Source organism: Sorex fumeus, unplaced genomic scaffold (genome assembly GCF_029834395.1).
Source record: "Sorex fumeus unplaced genomic scaffold, SorFum_2.1 ptg000033l, whole genome shotgun sequence".
NCBI lineage: Eukaryota > Metazoa > Chordata > Mammalia > Eulipotyphla > Soricidae > Sorex > Sorex fumeus.
This window is the reverse complement of record NW_026606090.1, coordinates 24473016-24491975: the sequence shown is the minus strand read 5'-3', so window position 1 is coordinate 24491975 and position 18960 is coordinate 24473016. Positions and strand designations below refer to the sequence as shown.

Genomic DNA, 18960 nt, shown 5'->3' with positions numbered 1-18960 from the left:
GAACACTTACATAGGTTCAGGAATAAATCCTGAACACTGACATAGGTGTTGCCCATAGAATTACATGGCTCCCATCTGAATTTCTCAAGCCTTGGAAATGACATAGATGATAAAATGATGAAAACCATATACTTTGTTGTAACAGTTTAGCTCCATAATTAACAGTACATTCAGTTCTAAGCCAGACTTTAGTATATTTTTCCCATAAGAGTCAGAGATACTAATGTGTCTATCTCTAGTAGGCCAGAATTAGTGACATTTGGACTTCACTTAATGTAATAACTGATGCATATTTTACTGCCTGCTATCGGTTGGATGCAGATACGATACCTCAGTAATTCCTGACTCCATTACCTGTAATCTTTCATCTCAGAATCTCTACCTTGAAGAATATTAAAATGATTCCTGTTGGAACTCTTCCACCAATTTCAAAAGTCATTTGGGAAGAGCAAGAATTAGATCTTTACTTGGATCCCGCTTGTATGAGGTCTTATTACAAGTAGTTTCAAGTTCCATGGTTATAGACAATACTGTTTTTCTGCATCCCAATGTCTACTCAGGACTTTCCAATGCAGGAGAAGCAATGGAGTATGGACATAACCATAAACTATTCATGTTGTCCATTTCTATGAGGCAGAGAAAGAAAATAGAAGAAGATAACATAGAAATTTCAGCGATTAGTCTTCTGTGCTTCATCTGGTTGAATACAGATTATTTGGTGTTGTCAAAACTGTAATCATCATTTAGCAGCCCTGAGTGAGACTTCCTTTAGAAAACAAAGCAATCAAGGAAAAGAATAAAATGGCAAACAAACCAAACAAAATTAGCCACCAAAGCACAACCCTTTCTGTTAGCAAACTTCTGACTTGTGTTAGACACTCAAACTGCAATATGATAATTTTGATGTAGTGGAAGAGAGATTTTTAACTCAAAAGATCCCTTGTGATGAAAACAAAGAAGTATTTGTGGCTCAACTATGTAGTAAGTGTGAGAGTTTTTATTTGGAGGCTCCCTACAATTCCCTTAAGTCTCGATTTTATCATTTGATTATGTGACCTTTATCATATTTGGAGTTTGACAATATGGCCTGGAGCGATAGCACAGCGGGTAGGGCATTTGCCTTGTAATCGGCCAACATGGCCCACACAAGTTCGATTCCTCCGCCCCTCTCAGAGAGCCTGGCAAGCTACTGAGAGTATCTCGCCTGTGTGGCAAAGCCTGGCAAGCTACCCGTGACGTATTCAATATGCCAAACACAGTAACAAATGTCACAATGGAGACGTTACTGGGCCCGCTTGAGCAAATCGATGAACAACGGGAGGACAGTGACAGTGACAGTGAAGATAAGTTATATGGTAATTTGCTTACTGGAGTAGAAGGAAACTGTCTTTGCAGCTTGGGAGATGGTATGGACATGAGAACCGGGGTCCTGCCACCTAACTGCTGTGCAGATCCTTTTATGATTGTCTGCCTCATAGACATTAATGAAGATCTCTAAGTAGGTAGAATTCCTGACAAAACATACCACGTTACCTCTAGGAGAGAGATGTTAAAGGTAAAATTCAGAAGTAAGTGAATATATGATTGTGGTGCTTGCTAGTCATTGAGTGGTTTTGACTTGCTAAAAGCAAGTTTAATGTATTTATACAATTTATAAAGATGTAACTGATTCTAGAGCTCTGCTCTTTACAGGGAACATATTTCATGTTATTGTAAGCACTAAGAAAATTAAATCAATAAATCCACAGCCTGTAATTTGAGATACCCAATTGAAGAAAAATACACTGTCAAGGAAGGAGGGGGGAATCATTTACATCAAGGAAGCCTTGTAAACTTGTCTTGGCTCTCCCATTCCATGCGTTCAATTGATGTCAGGAATTAAGCTCTTACTGTCAAATTATCAAAGTGTTGTTATGACACTTTAAAAGAAGCAAAGGCCAACTCCCCACTTTTGCTATTGAAGCATATGCTCCTGTGGAAAGCCAGGCAGATGAAGTTATGCAAATAAAGCCATGCAAATGAATCTGATTCTCTCTGAACTGTCCATGTGTCCTTTTCCTGGAGAAAGCGTTGCTGGTCCGAAGCCAGAGAGACGGGGTGTCAGGAAGCTTAGTGGATTTTCCCTATCACTGGCACTGATGCATTCTCTGTGACCACCGGCAAGCCAATTAACCTCTCCAAGCACCATCCCTCCATGTGTAAAAGGTTAATAGTGCAGCTTGTTTGCTAAATGCTTTGAGCTTCCCAGGAAGGGCAGTACATGAATACCTAGCATTGTTGTTTGACTGGAGGCTGGAGTATTTTTTTAATGATATGTTTGGTTGGATAGGTTATGGATTTTGTTGTGGCTGAATGTTGCCCCTTCTCTCTGGTAACAAATAAAAGACTAATAGAAAATCTCACTCTCCTCCGATCTTCCAGAGCCCCCTAGAAGGTTAAGGGGAATGACGAAGGTTATAGATTAATAAAGCTTTCTTTTGTTAATAATAAAAAGAAAAATTACATCCTCTTAAGTGCCTATTAGCTGTGGTGCCAATTTATTAGGCAAAGTATTTCATCAGATGCTGACCAGATAATTCTAGCAACGACTGATGAAATGCTGATTTTTTTTCTAATTATTATTATTATTATTATTATTATTATTATTATTTTCCTCCAGCTCCCACAATATTTCTTTTACTCTTCACATCAGTAACAAATGTGGAAATAGTCTTGTTAAACTTTATTTCAGATATGCTTCTGAGTATTTGGAAAACCCTGGCCTTATTTTGAAACTCCTCAAACAAATGAAGTCTGTATGTGTGTCTGGGTTGCGGCGGCATTAAATTCACCATCTCATTTGGAGAAAATGAGAAAAACCCTGGCCCTCAAGCAGTATCATATATCTCACTCTTCTTTGCAGATTTGCGGAAGAACTTTGAACAAGATCCGCAGGGAAGGGAGGTGCCCATTGAAGGGATGATCGTGCTGCACTGCCGACCCCCGGAGGGGGTTCCTGCAGCGGAGGTAAGGCTGGGGTTCTGTCTTCCCAATTTCTGGGGTGCCAGAGTCAGCTGACAGAGCCTGGCAGGTGTGTGTTTGTGTGTGTGTAATTTTTTTTCTTTTTGGGTTACACCCAGCAACACACAAGGATTACTTACTCCTGGCTCTGCACTCAGGAATTACGCCTGGTGGTGCCTAGGGGACCATATGGGACCCTGGGAATCAAACCCGGGTCAGCTGCGTGCGAGGCAAATGCCCTACACGCTGTGTCATTGCTCCAGCCCCCTGGCTGCTATTCTTGCTCTCTGTGCTTGATTTGGGGAAGGAGGCTGTCTCGGTTCCACTTTGCTATTAACACGGAACTCTTGTGGGGCCGCGCTGGTAGACTTTGGTTGGTGTGACCAAATCAGCAAGCATCAGTCTCGGTGTCCTTGGCAGGCCACCTTGTCACTCTGATTCCCACACTGGTTTCTGAATCCTGTTTGAACATTCACGAACCTATTGACATTTCAAAAGAGCAGAAGGAAGGAGGAAGGAGATGAGACCCAGATCTGAGACCCTCTAATGTTTTCACTCATCATTCTCCGTTCGTTTCTGGAACAAACATGCACCACACTGGGCAGTAGGGGGCTTCAGGGAAATAAAAAGTGATGGTAACAGGTCTACAGTTGGTTCACTTTCTTTTGCATTGAGACACCTGGAAACCAGAGCCATAGTTTTTGTTTTCCCCTTGCAGTGTTCTAGAATTTCTACCATACTCTTACACTGCAGCAGTGATGCGATGATATGTCTATAAATACAGACCTGAATTAAGTTAATGATCTGTCAGTAATATGCCTTTCTAAATTTTCCAGTTTTAAAAGATGCTTTGCTAAGGGCTGGGAAATACTTCAGTGATTAGGGTGCATGCCTAGGATGTGTTCAACCTAGGTTCAATTCCAAGCACCACGCAGCCCCCTCCCCGCCCCCACTCCCAAGCATTGCTGGTGTAGACATGAGGATACTGAGTACCTTGAGATGTGGCTCTGGAGACCTCCAGGCTACCATCAGCATGGCCCAGGGAGTTTCACAGCCAACAGCATCATATGCTTGTCTTCATCCATTCCTTTGCAGTGAAGCATCAGCCCATTGGCCAAGAATCACCAGAGGAGACCCATGCCTCCTGAGCGATACTTAGGAGGCAAAAGATGGAAAAAAAATAAGCTGATAGGCTAGTGATTTATTAAGGCAGTATATTGGTGGTGGTAGGATTGTAAAGTGCGAGCGATGAGATGATATGTCTATAAATACAGACCTGAATTAAGTTGATGATCTGGTGGTGACTCTTCCATGGGAAACACGGAAACTGATTTACAATGAGATATAGAGAAAAAAACTTCTGCCTAATATTGTGGTTAAACTTGCTATGATATTTGAAATTCAAAAGACAAAGGTGTAGAGAAAAATCAAAAGGAACAAAAAAAATACATACTTGCATATTTTGAAAAAAAAAACGTGCTGGGTGGACACTATTTAAAGCCCAAAATGGTTCACATAAATGAAGTAAACGGACTTGAAAATTAAAGTGAACATACCGTGCATGGTATGAAATGATTAGGAAGGAAAATGCTTATTTTTAGATTTTCATTTAATGTGAAACCAGGAAAAAAAAAGATATTTGATCTTCTTGTGCTACCTTCTCGGTCTTGTAAGTTTGTGTTCTTGGTTCCTGAGTAGGCAACAGGCCACAGACACACGGTACTCAGAGGGACACATCAGGGTCCCCCTGTACTCCTGTCTCAAACTCGGTGAGCTGCAGTTCACTACAGTTCTGATCCTTCTCTACAAACCCCACTTTGCAGAATGCACCTGAATAACAACCATTTGCCTATCACTGACTGTGTATGCTGGGAGGCTCCCTTGCAAGCCTATGCTTGGCCCTTACTAAACATCTCCTGCAGAAGAGGGAGAAATGTTAGAAGGAAGATCATGTTTTTATTAACTGCCTATGAGAACCTCACATTCCCTAGATAGTTGAGAATCAATTTTTATAGTTGGAAGAAAGCTAAGATGTTTACCTGACTTAACCTTGGATTTTTTTTTTAGGGCCTAGAAAACATGCTCATATCCATGACCTAGTAAAGGTCTTGCAGCCATTTATGGAGTAACTGCCCCAAATCTCCCAAAGTATCTCCAGGGTACATACAAGGTTAAAAAGACATCTTCTTAGGGTCTCGTATATTCTGACTTGCTGTTTTTACCTCTGACTTTATCTCAGGCTTCTCACCTACTATTGGCACATTGACCTCAAGCTTCACAGATTCTTCAGAAATAATTTAACCCCCGGGCCTTTGCAGATGATGGCTTTACAGCAAGAATACTCATCTACCATTATTTCATTACACCATCCCTTCCATCGTGGCTTGATCACATAGAATCTGCTCAGTGAGACCAGTTCAGTCTGTAGACCATGTCTTCTCTACTCCCTCCATGTACATTTAAGCTTCCTTCGTTTCATTTTTTCTTTAGCTCTACCACAAACACACCATGTTTACTTTGATTATGTTTTGTCTTTTTCACTTGAATTTAAGCTCCATGAGAGAAATATTTGTTTATATTTTTATTCATCACTGTATCCCCGGAATGTAAAATGGAGCTTCTCACATCCAGGTGCTCAATAAATAGTCACTGAATATGAATGAAAACAAGTTTCCTGCTTATATTGATGAATATTTGGGGTTATGCCAGCCGTAGACAAACTGTGAAGTCCCTTAGATTATTTTTCTTCATTTTTTTCCATTCTGGATAAGAGCAACTGAATAAAACATTCTCCACCTGCTCTTAGAAAACATAAATGAGAGAGGAGAGAGAGAGAGAGAGAGAGAGAGAGAGAGAGAGAAAACAAAGGAGAGAAGCTGAAAGGTTGAGCAGTCTGGTAAAATGAAAATTAAGAGGGTAAATATACTTTAGTGTGAAAAAACATGTATGGATAACTAAGGAGTGCTGCATAGAATTCCAGAATTAGCTCAGTGATATATAGTACTTGCTTTGCATGCAGAAGTCCTGAGTTCGATCCTCAGCACTGCCTATAATCCCTTCAACTCCCCTCATAAAAGTCAGGGGATTTATGAATTCTAAGGACTGTGAGACTATTCAGGGCCATGAATTCTTGTCAAATAAATGGAGCACACTGTAGAAGAAGAGGGAGTTCCTCTCCTCAGCTTCTTGGGAAGACTTGCTGAAGCTTCGAAGCAGCTCTTTTCCCAACTCTCCATCTTGCTAGCTCTTACATCCTCTTCTTGAAGGAAAATGAGATCTGATCTCCCTGTTGGATCAATACTTTCTCCATCTTCATTTGCCTCTGATGGTGCCTTTCCGCTATGACCACTGGAGCAGATCAAGATATGAGAAGTTTTCAGTAGCATCACAAGCCAATTTCAGAGGAAACATTGAGAATTGTTGAACAAGACAGGTAGGAACATAATACAGATATATTTCAAAGTAGGGTGTTTTTTTTATGCCTCCCCTCCTAGCAGATTTCCACACTGTAGATATCACTCCCAGTATGTGCTTGGTATTGTAACATATTACCATAAACTAGGAGACTTAAAGCAACATGTTGATTGGGATGTGGTGAAAATGGAGCCCTCGGACACTGTTGTTGGGAATGATATCTCGTTAAGTCTCTGTGGAAACAAGCATGGAGATTTTTCATAAAAGTAGTAATATGGCTTCCATATTACCCAGTAATTCCACTTCTTAGCACACACACACACACAAATTCATTTGAAAAGATGATTGCACACATATGTTTGTTATAACACTCCATATATGCACTCATGTGTTCATTGCAATATTTAGTACAGTGGCCAGAATGTGGAAACAACCAAATGTCCAGCAACAGATGAATGAGGAAAGAATTTGAGATATACACACAGAAAAATACAACTCAGCAGTAAGAAACAATGGAATATTATGGTTCACGGCAATTTGGATGGAACTGGAGGGTTTCATGTTAAACTAAATAAGACAGCAGAAGGACACATACCAGAATATCTCATCAGAGGAATAGAAATAAACAAGGACAAAGGCAGTATCAAGTGACAATAAATCCTTGGTCTTGGGTTATAAAACCAAGACTACTGGATAAAGACATTTGTAGGTGGGAGAGGATGATGGTGTGGACACATGAAAATAACAGAAGGACATTGACTGCAGCTGTTGAGCACATGGTAGAGGTGGGGTGTGGTGAAGCTACATCACTGCCACAGACTCTGACACTGTTGTTTTCATGTTACCTAAGTCAACAAACATACAATGCATTTGCATGATTCTAGGCTTCTAGAACCTATGAGTGTGAAACCTCTGGGCTGACTCAGGGTTTCTTCTTCCTGGGATCTCTGAGAGAGAATCTATCCATGCTCTCTTGTACCTTCTGGTGACCTCAGTCAGTCATATCACTCCAGTCTCTTGCCTATGTCTTGGTTTGTGTCTCTCTGTGTCCATATTTCCCTCTTTTTAGGTGGACACCAGTTATTGCTTACGGACCAAGATTTCCAGATCGCCTCATCTTTGTATTCCTGGGGCAAATGAAAAACACCACCAACACTCCATTTACAGTTAATGCACATTCACACACACACACACACACACACACACACACACACACGAATACATACAAACAAACACATACAGACTCCACATAAAATGAATCTGTAGGGTGGAGGGTCCATTATTCAACTTAATATACCTCCCATTCTCCCTTTGATGTTGTATTGCCTTTGATTTTAATCATATATTTATACTTAGGAACACATTTCAGTTAGATCCATACTGGCCGAAATGATACAGAGCATTTCCAGGAACAGCTGGGATTTTAGGATGGCTGAAAAAGAAATTTCTGAGCTGAGAGGGAGCAAATGCTTTGGCTTCCACATTTTGTATTATAGATGGATGTGGAGAATGTTTCAGACACATTGTGGATAACTGTGCTATTGTGAGTCTCTAACAAACACTTATAGCATCATCTCCATACAGGAAAGCATCCCTGTTCCAAGCACTTGGACTACTTTAGAATTTCGCTTCTTTATGAGTAGGTACCACCTAGGCCTATGCATCAATATTTATAGCTCTTTTAGTTTTTGCAATCACACAGTAGTTATTACCACCAGCATCTGTGTTTCTGTAGATAGGAAGGCAGAATGGGAGGGGAAAGTTATGAGAGAACAGAGATAGGACAGGGACATGCAAAATTCATATCTTTTGACAACCCATGTCTCTGGGGTGATGACACCAGCCAGTAACCTATCCTGTGTCTTTTGAGTCTCAGAGTGTACCTTTCTGCTTACTGACTCTACATCATATGAGTATCCTTCAGTTTGGCAGTAGTTGGGAATCCTGATTGGACATTGAGCACTCATGTTAATATCACTCTAAGATATTTTCACTCAGCTTTCTTCCCCCAGAAGCTATGCATCATTCTTCTCAACCAGCCACTTTGTTCATTCCCTAACCATTCCTGGAGGATTCACGGCATCTTCTTTGGAAGGGTTTTAGGCATTGAGTGATTCTCCTGGCTTTATCCCGTAGGGCTACTGGAGGGTTCTCATAGGCATTTGACAGACACTGGGAGAAGCGAGTTCAAGCCAGGTTTTCACAAAACACATATAGATAAAAGAACTAACTCATCCGTGTAGCCAGAGAGTGGGTTGTTGAAGACTAGAGTGAACTACCTGGATGGATTGTCTCCATGTAGCAGATACATGGGGGCAGCGAGTAGTTTCTGTCATTTCATCCTCAGAGGGTAGACCTGAGGGGTGAGGCAGCCAACAGCGCTTTCAGATCTGTCTTACAGAGACTTGCCCAACTTGCTCATCAAACTTAAGCTCAGATCCTTTTGCCTCTGACTCATTTTTACTTATTTATATAGTTCACAGTAGTGGGTTTCAAACCTGGAACTGCGCACATGCAAGACAGTTTCTTTATGACTGAGCTGCATTTTCAACCCTTCCTGAGTCTCTATTTTACACTCTAGATGTTAGCTTTTCCCAAGCCCTTTCTTTTTTGTTGTTTTGTTTTGTTTTGCTTTTGTGGGGGATCACACCTAGCAGTGTTCAGGGCGTCCTCCTGGCTCTGCTCTCAGGGATGCCTACTGGCAGGTAGATCATACAGCGTCCTGGGCAAGACAAGCATCATGCCTGCTGTACCATTATTTTAGCTCTTTCTGGGCCCTTTTAGAGTTTGAAAACTTCACAGCCAGCAATATCCTGTGAGCTGCTATGCACTGCACCTTTAAAAATATGGTTTTATTGATTAGAATCTCCATAGTGAGCAGGTACATAGTACAGCTTGTAAGGCCCTTAGTACAGCATGTAAAGCCCTTACCTTGCTTGTAGCCAACCCAGGTTGGATCCCCAGCACCACATATGATTTCCCAAGCCCTGCCAGGAGTGATCCCCGAGTACTTCCAGGTGTGCTCTCCGGCCCACATATCTCCTCAGTGACATAAAGAAAAAGGGGGGGAGAGCCAGGGAGATAGCAGCAAGGACTAAGCACATGCTTTGCAAACCTTCAACCTGGGTTCAATCTCAAACCCCACACAGTTCTCTGAGCTCCTCCAAGAGTGATCCCCAATTGTTGAGCATTACCTCACCCTTAATGAGACCCCCACATAGAGATGAGACCATGAGCAATCTAGGCAGTCATTATCAGTTTACGGTCTCCATGCTGCAGATCTAATCAGGCAGGAAGGCCTCTGGTTTGCTCTGGTCCACGCTTGCTGATGTCTGGGCTCTGGGCCTCTCTCTCTTTGTATCCATCAATGGGGTGGAAATGGAGCCTTGGTTTGTCAGTATGGAAAGTTCGGAGTGAGACAGACTCAGGGTCAAACCCTGCAAGGTACCTAGGATCTACAGAACAAACAGGTTAAGTAACCTAGGATCTGCATACTGACAACAAACAGGTTAAGTAAACTTCAGGGATCTGTGAGAAAAGGATGACTGACAATTTTAGTACACTAAAACTTATTAACTTATTTACTAAGGCAGCCAAAAGAAAAAGACGTTCAGCCTCATCCAAACCAGTCAGGACACACAAGAAATCTCACCCATTTTCATGGGTCCCCATGTTCCTGCCCTTGTGTGAGCAGTTTATATGGGCCCATCCTGGTAGCTTAGTCCAGCCCCAACAGCAAACCATTTAACATTGTCGCTACTACTGAATAGAGATTATTTTTTTATGCATCATCCTCCTCTTCCCTCTACAAAACTGGACTTCCAGAGAAAGATGCAGGACTCAAAGATGGGGGACCCATAATCAAACTGAAAACAAGATCAAGCACTCTTTCCGTCCCATGAAAGAGTGTTGGGGGACCCCCAGGGAGGCCCCTACTCTCATAGTGGGGAGCCCATGAGCTCTGCCTCTCCATCTTTAAAAATTTTTTTTTCCTCTTGTGTTTTCTTTCAAGTTATCCAAAGGACAAAGACACTTAACCAAAGCTTCCTACTTTACCTACCTAAATCTTTTATATGGAGGAAATAATGGACTGATGACAGAGCTGGTAGCTCTCATTTTTTTGTTTTGTTTTGTTTTATTTTGTTTTCACCTTTCTTGATTGAAGAGTCATAAGAATTGGTATCACCATTACTTAAAATGCTTTTTGAAGAATTTCTATAAACTTGAAGATTCTCACCAGACTCATTTTTGCATTGGTTTGGATGCAATGATAAGGTCACACACTTTTCCAAAAATACCTAAAATGTGAATGGGTGATAATCAAGCTTTTCTAAACTACATGAGCTCATCCTGTCGCTGGATGTATTAGAACACACTTGTCAGGAGAGTTACTTTTAACTTTAACCTTGGGGCAGTTCTAACTAAAGATAGCAACTTTAGCATCTGACACTTGTTGTTTAGCTAAAACCAATTTGCTCTTTTCAAAACAATTCATTATCCCACACTGCACTTTTTTACACTTCCCAATTAAATGGAAAATCTATCTTTCATAAAGTTAGAAATTATGTCCAATGAAAATCTGACATTTTAATGGTTTTCTACAGATTAAAATTGTAGAGTTCTCAATAAACCTTGATTTACTGATGTTGGCTATAAAATGGTTATTGCTGTTAATAAAGCCTGTAAATCTTAACAGGTTATATTTGCCTTGGACAATAAAACTTGCCATAAAGGCATAGTTTCTGAGGCTAATTCTGTTCACATCAAGGTAAACAGCCTACTCAGAATAATTCAATGTCTTTGAGAATTAAGTCCCCAAAGCTAAGCAGCTGACAAATTCTAACCATGAGCCACTGCATGCCAGACACTCTTTCTTATTTTTATCTCATCGAGGAGTCAACCATACTGAAATTAGAAACTCAAGAAGGTAAAGGATTTATCCAATGCAGTATGTGTAAGAGGATATTCCCATTCTTGCTGGGCACCAAATTGACTTTATCATTAACCAGTCACTCTGTTGAAATACTTGTATAACCCGGGAATTTTACATTTATGATCAGGAGTTGAAAGAGCAAATGTATTTTCTGTGTTATATAGTGTGCAAGACATAGAAATGTGAGAGACGTCAACTTTTTGTTGTGGGGTGCAGAGAGAGATCATCATTTCCCTTTCTAAGTTCCCATCTGGAAGTCAAGGGTTTTTTATTTGTTTTTATTTTATGATTATTTGAGCATTTCTGTTTATCTTAGTACACTTGATGTATGTTATTCTTTTTATTTTACTGAATTCTTTTAACTTTATCATTTTAGGGTTGTTGATTTGGGTTTTCTTGTTAATTATTGTAATATATTGTAAATATATTTGGGGGCCACATCAAGCTATTGTCAGGACCTGTGCTGGGGGCTTACTTCTGGCAGTGCTCAGGGGACAATATACAGCACCAGGTAAGTTTTTGTTTGTTTGTTTGTTTGTTTGCAGCGTTAACAGGCTCACACTCACAGTATGTCATGTGGCACCAGAATCAAACTCAGGATCTCAGGGGTGCAAGACATACTTTGCAAAAGAGTTGTGCCAGTTCCTTGTTTTGTCATTTATTTTGAAGCATGGGGATACTGTGACTGTCTCTCCCCCTGTCACCTCATTAGACATCTGCTTGCCTCTTTGACCCTTCTACAGACCTTAGTGCAGCGGATAGGCTTTAATAAAGTTGTTCTTGCATATACAAGCCAGTAGAGAGTTTCCAGTTTGCAAACCAAATATCTTGATCCTTACTGAGCTATGCCTTGTTTTACTGCTGTGCAGAAGTCTTCACCTAATATTTCACAATGGCCATTGAAACAGATTTGACCAATAGGAGCTAACATTTGTGGGATGTTCATCTTTTATACTTTTAACCTGTAAAATAAGGAAAAAGAACTAGAAAGACCTTGAAGACCCCTTTCATGTCTCTAATTATTCTAGTCAAAGCAGTAGAATCTTTATACTATTTATTACTTGACTTAGCGATTCTGCCACGGCTGATACCAGGGAGATTTTAAGTCAGAGACCCTTTGCCCTTCTCCCCTGAGAGGGTATTCCTGATAAAAAGATCCGATTGTTTCTAATGTGTTCATGGGCGTAAAAACCCAGAAGAGAATCTTATGACACTGAACTGTTTAATACAAGATTCACTAGACTATTGTGTTTAACCTCAATCAAACAGACTATGAAATGAGGATTTTATTTAAAAAATAAGACTCTTAATAATTCACTAGAGAAATATTAAGTGAAATGCCCAAGTTCGGAAGCAATGGACCTCAGGTATAAATAATTAATCTAATTTGGTATAGCCAAAGCAGAGTGAATGTCTAATGGTCCAAATAAACCTTGCTTTGAGGAGACTGACAATGAGGACCTTTGCAGGAAGCCACATTTGATTAGAATGTATAATATTGCAATGGAAACCTAATGGACTCTTAAGGAGAGGAAATGTTGAATTGGTTAAATACTCGTAATTAAGTGTCAGTAAATTACTTCTCTAAAAACATTCCTGCAGAAGAAAAGTGTTATAGTAAGAGAGATGGTAAAATGAGGTTAATATATGTTATTTAAAAAGTGAGTGTCGAGAGCCTTAATATCATCCTCATTAATACTGGTCTTTAAGTAAATCTTATTAATGTTTTGCCCTTTGCCTTATTCTTATCTGGAAGTTCTCTTTGGAATCAAGGACATTTTATTCTCCTGATTTGTATTTGTTTCCTCTTTGCTTCTTGCTGTATATTCTTGGAGGGGGTGTAGTATTGAAGATGGTATAACATTTTTCAAAGTCCAGGGTAGAGACCCAAGAGGAGATTACAGAAGATGGCTTGGTTGCTGGTCTGTCTTTTGGTCCTGTTCTCTTGATGTCTCTCTAGACTTGCTCACACACTTAATCATTCTCTCCAAGCACTGCCATCTGATCATGTCACTTATAATCTTTTCTCCGTGTCTTCCTCTCATCTTGGTTGGAGTGCTCTTGGCAGATGCCATCTTGTTATAGTTTACACCAGTATTTCACAACTGGGGACCATGTGGCCCCCTAAGTCCTAGGATATTCCAAAGGAATCACCAGTGAAAAATCACCTAAATGGTGGTGGGGCAGAGTACAAGAAGAGGCAATAACTAATAAGACCAGGAAGTGCAGGAGGTGTCTACAGGAGGAAAGCAAGGTCAGCTGAGCACCTGATTGGAAACAAATTTGAGAATGGTTTACACATTCTAGAAAGATCTATGTGAATACTGTCAATCTCTGCCCTCTTCCCTGGCACAAGCAGATATGAAGCTTTTTTTCTGTGAAAATCCTTAATTGGGGTGGACTACTCAAATAAGAGTAACTTTTTCTTTCTTCCTTTAAAGATTTCTATAGCACATTGTACTGAGTAATTCTTCTCCCCTTTCCTTCTTTCATTTAACTTTTCCATGACTGTTTGTCATATTTTCTCTCAGACTTTTTCTTCAGGATAGGAAATACAAAATCTTCTTTCTACCTTTTAGCAAATAACACAAGTGAAATTGCACCTGGAAATAATCTAAACTGAATATGTACACTTGATCTTAGCCAAATGACCAAGAAACAATCTAAGCTGGATATATGACTTAGTGGTTGAATATTTACAGAATTGTGGTGTAGTACACATAACAAACTCTTCCATTAGATGTTCCCATTAACATTTATAAGGAGTTTCATACATATTTGATCTTTTCAGCTCCTATTTGATTCAGGCAAATTCAGCAGTACTATTTTTATAGAATCATTCATTCCATAAATAAATTCATTGAGAAACTACACTACAGCTGATATGTATGACATATGTCTAGCAGTATGCCAATCTCATTGAATCATCCCAACAATTCTCTGAAGGAGGTGCAACTAAAATGCAAGTTGTACAAATTAGGAAACTGAGGCACCATACAATTAAGCCGATTTCTTCAGGATTCAGTTACTCTGAATGAGTCAGTTATTGCATATAGACAGCCTAACTCTGACACAGTTTTTTTTAACACTGCCCATGAAGCTTTTTTAATGCATACTGAGCACAGACTGAAAAATATATGATGTTCTCTTTCACTACTCCCCAGCTCTATTGGGAACCGCACCCAGCAGCACCCATAGCTCACTATTGACTCGGTACTCAGGTATCAATCCTGGCAGTGCTCAGTGAGGATCATATGCAGTGCCAGGGATTGAACCTTGGTTGACCGAGCTCCAGCCAAGTATGCCACCCACTGTGCTATCTCTGCCTCTAGTCCCCCTGTTACTTTATGCATATATAATTAAAAATACTAAGTTAATGGCCTGCATAATCATGTGCTCACACATGCAATCTGACTGCTTTTTCTTCATTTTGATTTTCATGCCTGATTCCAGCTCTGAGCCCTGTTGCTCCTCTAGTTATAATTAAACCCCATAATTTGATGGTGCATTGGAACCTGCAATGCATCAAATGTTAGAGATCGTTTGGCAGACTTGCTCAGTGCAAGCAATGGCTTTGCAAAGGCTTTGGTAGAATGGAGAAATACTTTAACAAAATATTTCTTTATCCTCACCCTCCCCAGCTGCCTCCATTTTTTTTTATTAAATCTGGGAGAAAATTGCATCCTTTAGTCTTCTGAATATATGTAAGTTGTACATTGTACAACTCTGGAAGAGAAAATCAATCAATCGTAAAAAATTAAAGCAAAAGCTGGTATGAAAGGAAAATAGATGATTTCTACATTAACATAATGAAGTCGTAGAGCTATTTCTCTATCCTATGCCTTTTTACCCAGTTTAGCGGCAATAAACAGTCTTTCTATATTGAATTATGCAGAAGTCAGAGTGGGCTGGGAGCCTCCACGTAAGGCGCTGCAGTTCTGTAATTCAGCAGTAATGCTCCGTGGGCATGAATCAAGAACTCCATCCCCATCCTGCTGAGGCAGCATGGATTTTAATGCTTCTGTGAAGCATTCCACATGCCTGATTCACTTAGCAAATGTAGACTGTCTTTGTGTTTTAGGCAGAACTTATTAAAATAGAAACAAACAACTGGAACCACTTCAATAACAACTTCTTCTTGCCGTCCTTCCTAAACCCTGATGGTCTGTAAGGTCTCTCTAGACTTGCCATCTTCTCTATCACCTATTTTATTTTCATGAAATTTGCATGTAAATGGATCAACATGGAATGTATCGTGTTAAGTGAAATGAGTCAAAGAGGGACAGACATAGAAAGACTGCACTCATTTGTGAAATGAAAAAGTAACAGAATGGGAGACTAATACCCAAGAATAGTAGAGTTGAGTACCAGGTTTGTTCTGTGGTTTGGGAGCCAGCCTCACATGCTAGGGGAAAAGGCAGCTGAGATAGAGAAGTGACCGCCAAGTAAAGGGTGTTTGGAGAGCCTGGGATGGGAGATGCAGATGCGTGCCTAAAGTAGACTATAGACCGAACATGATGGCCATCCAATACTTGCATTGCAGGCCACATCACCCTAAAGGAGAGGGATAGAGTAAAAGGGAATGAGCCTGCCACAGAGGTGGGGTCCGATGGCGGGGGGGAGGGATACTGGGAACATTGGTGGTGGATGGGTACTTGATCATTGACTGAAACATAAGCACGAAGTACATTCTGTAACTGTACCTCATTGTGATCCATTGAAAAATTAAAAAATATATTTTCTTTTCATGAACTATGGACAACTCTAAAGTACAGTCTCATCATTTGTGCTCATAACTGCCCATTACATAGGATGCGCACATTTTTCCTGCTAGGGGTTTTCAAGTGGAACAAACTGATCTTATTACAGTTTAGCTTGAGGGCCAGAACTGTGCTCTTGGAAAGAATTCTAGGTGGTTCTTTCATTGTATGATCCAGTGAAACTTTCTCCGCTCCGTAAAATCTTATAGAATCGCCATCTTCCGTGGAATCTCCTTAGATTCAGCGCAGTAAGTATATTGACTGAGGGTGACTTATTGAAACTCCCAGAGCTTTGGTCTGTGTACACGGCAGTGGATAACACTACCACTCACAGGCACGCTAGCCCAGCCTAGAAGCTGTACAGAGCACATCTACACATAACTCAGATTCACTTGGTTCTATCAGTTAAGCTTCCAAGAAAAACAGCCAACAGTCAGAGCAAACAGCCGATAACTCCCTGCTGTGGTGAATTTTGATTTAAATATAACTGAGTCTCTTGGCTCTGGATTAACTGAATTGGAACTGTCCTTTTAATTGTTGATTCAGTCCTGGCCTAAGGATCTGGCTGTCAGTCCTCCCAACAGATTTCTTGTTTGGATGTGTTTATTAATCATGTGTAGTACCCCTCAGCCTCAATGGACTGCCAGCACTGGTCCTGGCTAGTGACAAGTGATGGTTTAAACCTTGATTTTTGCATGCAAAAGGTCAGCCAGAGGATTCCTGTGTTGGCTCTAAGGAGCAGCTGGAGATCACCTTTTTGAGGCAGCCCTTGTGGGTCCCTGCAAAAAAACAAAAGAACTGATCTGCGTAATACCACCAACATTTGACAGGAATGGTCACCGGTGTATCTCCATGAGGTGAGCCTAAATCCTTCCTTTCAACAATGTCATCAATGAACTGCAGAAAATCCCATAGTACAATATCTAAGTATGTTTAAAAGGAATAAAGCCTCCCCCCACTGTCCAGAAGGATAATGCTTCTATTTGGTAGTTTGATTTCTTTATTTGGGGGAAGGGTCTTGGAACATTCAAAAATATTCAGATATATAGTGCCCTCACAAATGCACCAAAATGCATTTATCAAATCATACCAAATAGAAATATTTGACTTCGAAGTTTAGGGAAGCTGTATGCAGTGTAAATATTATACATATTTTTAGGATGAAGTATTGCCTTGATAGGCAGATAAATAACAGACCATTTTTATTTAACTATTGGAATAATAGGTAATAAGGGTGTGGGCTGCCCCCCTGCCCTGCTGAGGACCTGGCACCAGACCCTCCTCCCCCTCCCCCCATTTTCCACCCTGCCAATGGCTGACTCCACCACCTCACCACTGAGCTCTGCTGTCACTGTCACTGTCCTCCCATTGTTCATTGATTTGCTGGAGCGGGCCCAGTAACATTGTGAGACTTGTTACTCTGTTTGGCATATTGAATACATCACGGGTAGCTTGCCAGGCTTTGCCATACGGGCGAGATATTCTCAGTAGCTTGCCAGGCTCTTCAGGCAGGACGGAGGAATCGAACTTGGGTCAGCCTTGTCAGCCACATGAAAGGCAAACGCCCTACCCACTGTGCTATCGCTCCAGCCCTTAGCTCTGCAGAAACGTTAAATTGCCTAAAATTTCAGGTAATGGGTTTCCAGGTTGTCAAGTCTGGGGTCTTCGCAAAATGGGGACTGACAGCCTCTTCCCTGCCTCCCTACTTTCAGAATCCCCAGTTGCCATCCCTATATCCCACAACCATGTAAACTGATGGCCCAGTTACGCATTCTGGATTGAGCAGTTGCTTTCATGGCTGTGCAATACCCCCAAACTCTACAATACTGAAATTCCAGTAGGAAGAACGCAGCAAGTAGGTGGGAAAATCATATAGAAGCCAACCTAAGCCTAATAAATAAAAACAGTAACACAGAAGGCTCAACTAGCCACAACAGCTTAGTGATTAGCCATTACTTGTAACATTAACCATTTACTTGTAACATGCAACATAATTTTCCACACGCATGAAGGTACCGGCATAGGAACAAAGGCATGCGGGTCCCAGGGCTGAGATCTCCAAGCCTGCTCGGATCGAGGCTGAGCATCCTCCACCCAGATCCTCCAAATTCCAGTAGGTGGGGGTCACACCCACCAACTGGCCTCCTGGCGCCGTGTAATCCCATCAGCGGCCAAGACTCAGAGACTATAAAACCCAGCTCCCGGAACCTTATTATGTCTTATTATGACATCTTATTATCCCATTCCTACTTTGGACAAACTGGCAGGCTACCGAATGTAGCCTGCCCACATGGCAGAGTCTGGCAAACTCCCCGTGACGTACCCAATATGCCAAATACCAGTAACAATGACGGGTCTCATTCTCCTAACCCTGAAAAGAGTCTTGAATAGGGCACTTTTTAAAAAAATCTCAGGGCTAGGACAAAGGAGATGTTACTGGGGCCTGCTCGAGGCAATCGACGAATAACAGGATGATCGTGATCATGATGCAACATAAAATAAATCATTTTGTACCTGATAAGGGAGTAGGTTTGGGGGGTGGTTTAGAAAATGGGGACAGTGGTGGAGGAAAATTGACAGTGGTGGTAGAATTGCTGTTGGAATATTGAATGCTGATAGCAAATGCATCATGAACAACTTTGTAAACCACAGTGTTTAAATAAAGGGGAAAACATTTTTTAGAAAGCAAGAAAAAAATAGGTAATATGGATTGGTATTATCAAGAGGTAATGACAGTAAAGAAGGTAACAAGGAAGGAGAGCAGAGTAAATGGGGGAAAGCTGGTACATGTGAGGGTGTCTTGTTTATTGTAATTCCATTGAATAGTGTCATCTGCCTAGACTGAATCCTCGT

At 40.9% G+C, this 18960-nt stretch overlaps 1 protein-coding gene across 1 annotated transcript in view; it reads left to right on the top strand.

Annotated features, from left to right (window-relative positions):
• The window catches only part of UNC5D (unc-5 netrin receptor D), a 620243-nt gene that overhangs the window by 397174 nt on the left and 204109 nt on the right, over positions 1-18960 (top strand). Inside the window, exon 4 of the mRNA XM_056116771.1 lies at positions 2903-3006. Within this exon, the coding sequence (XP_055972746.1) occupies positions 2903-3006 (104 nt within the window). The remainder of the gene's footprint in view (positions 1-2902; positions 3007-18960) is intronic.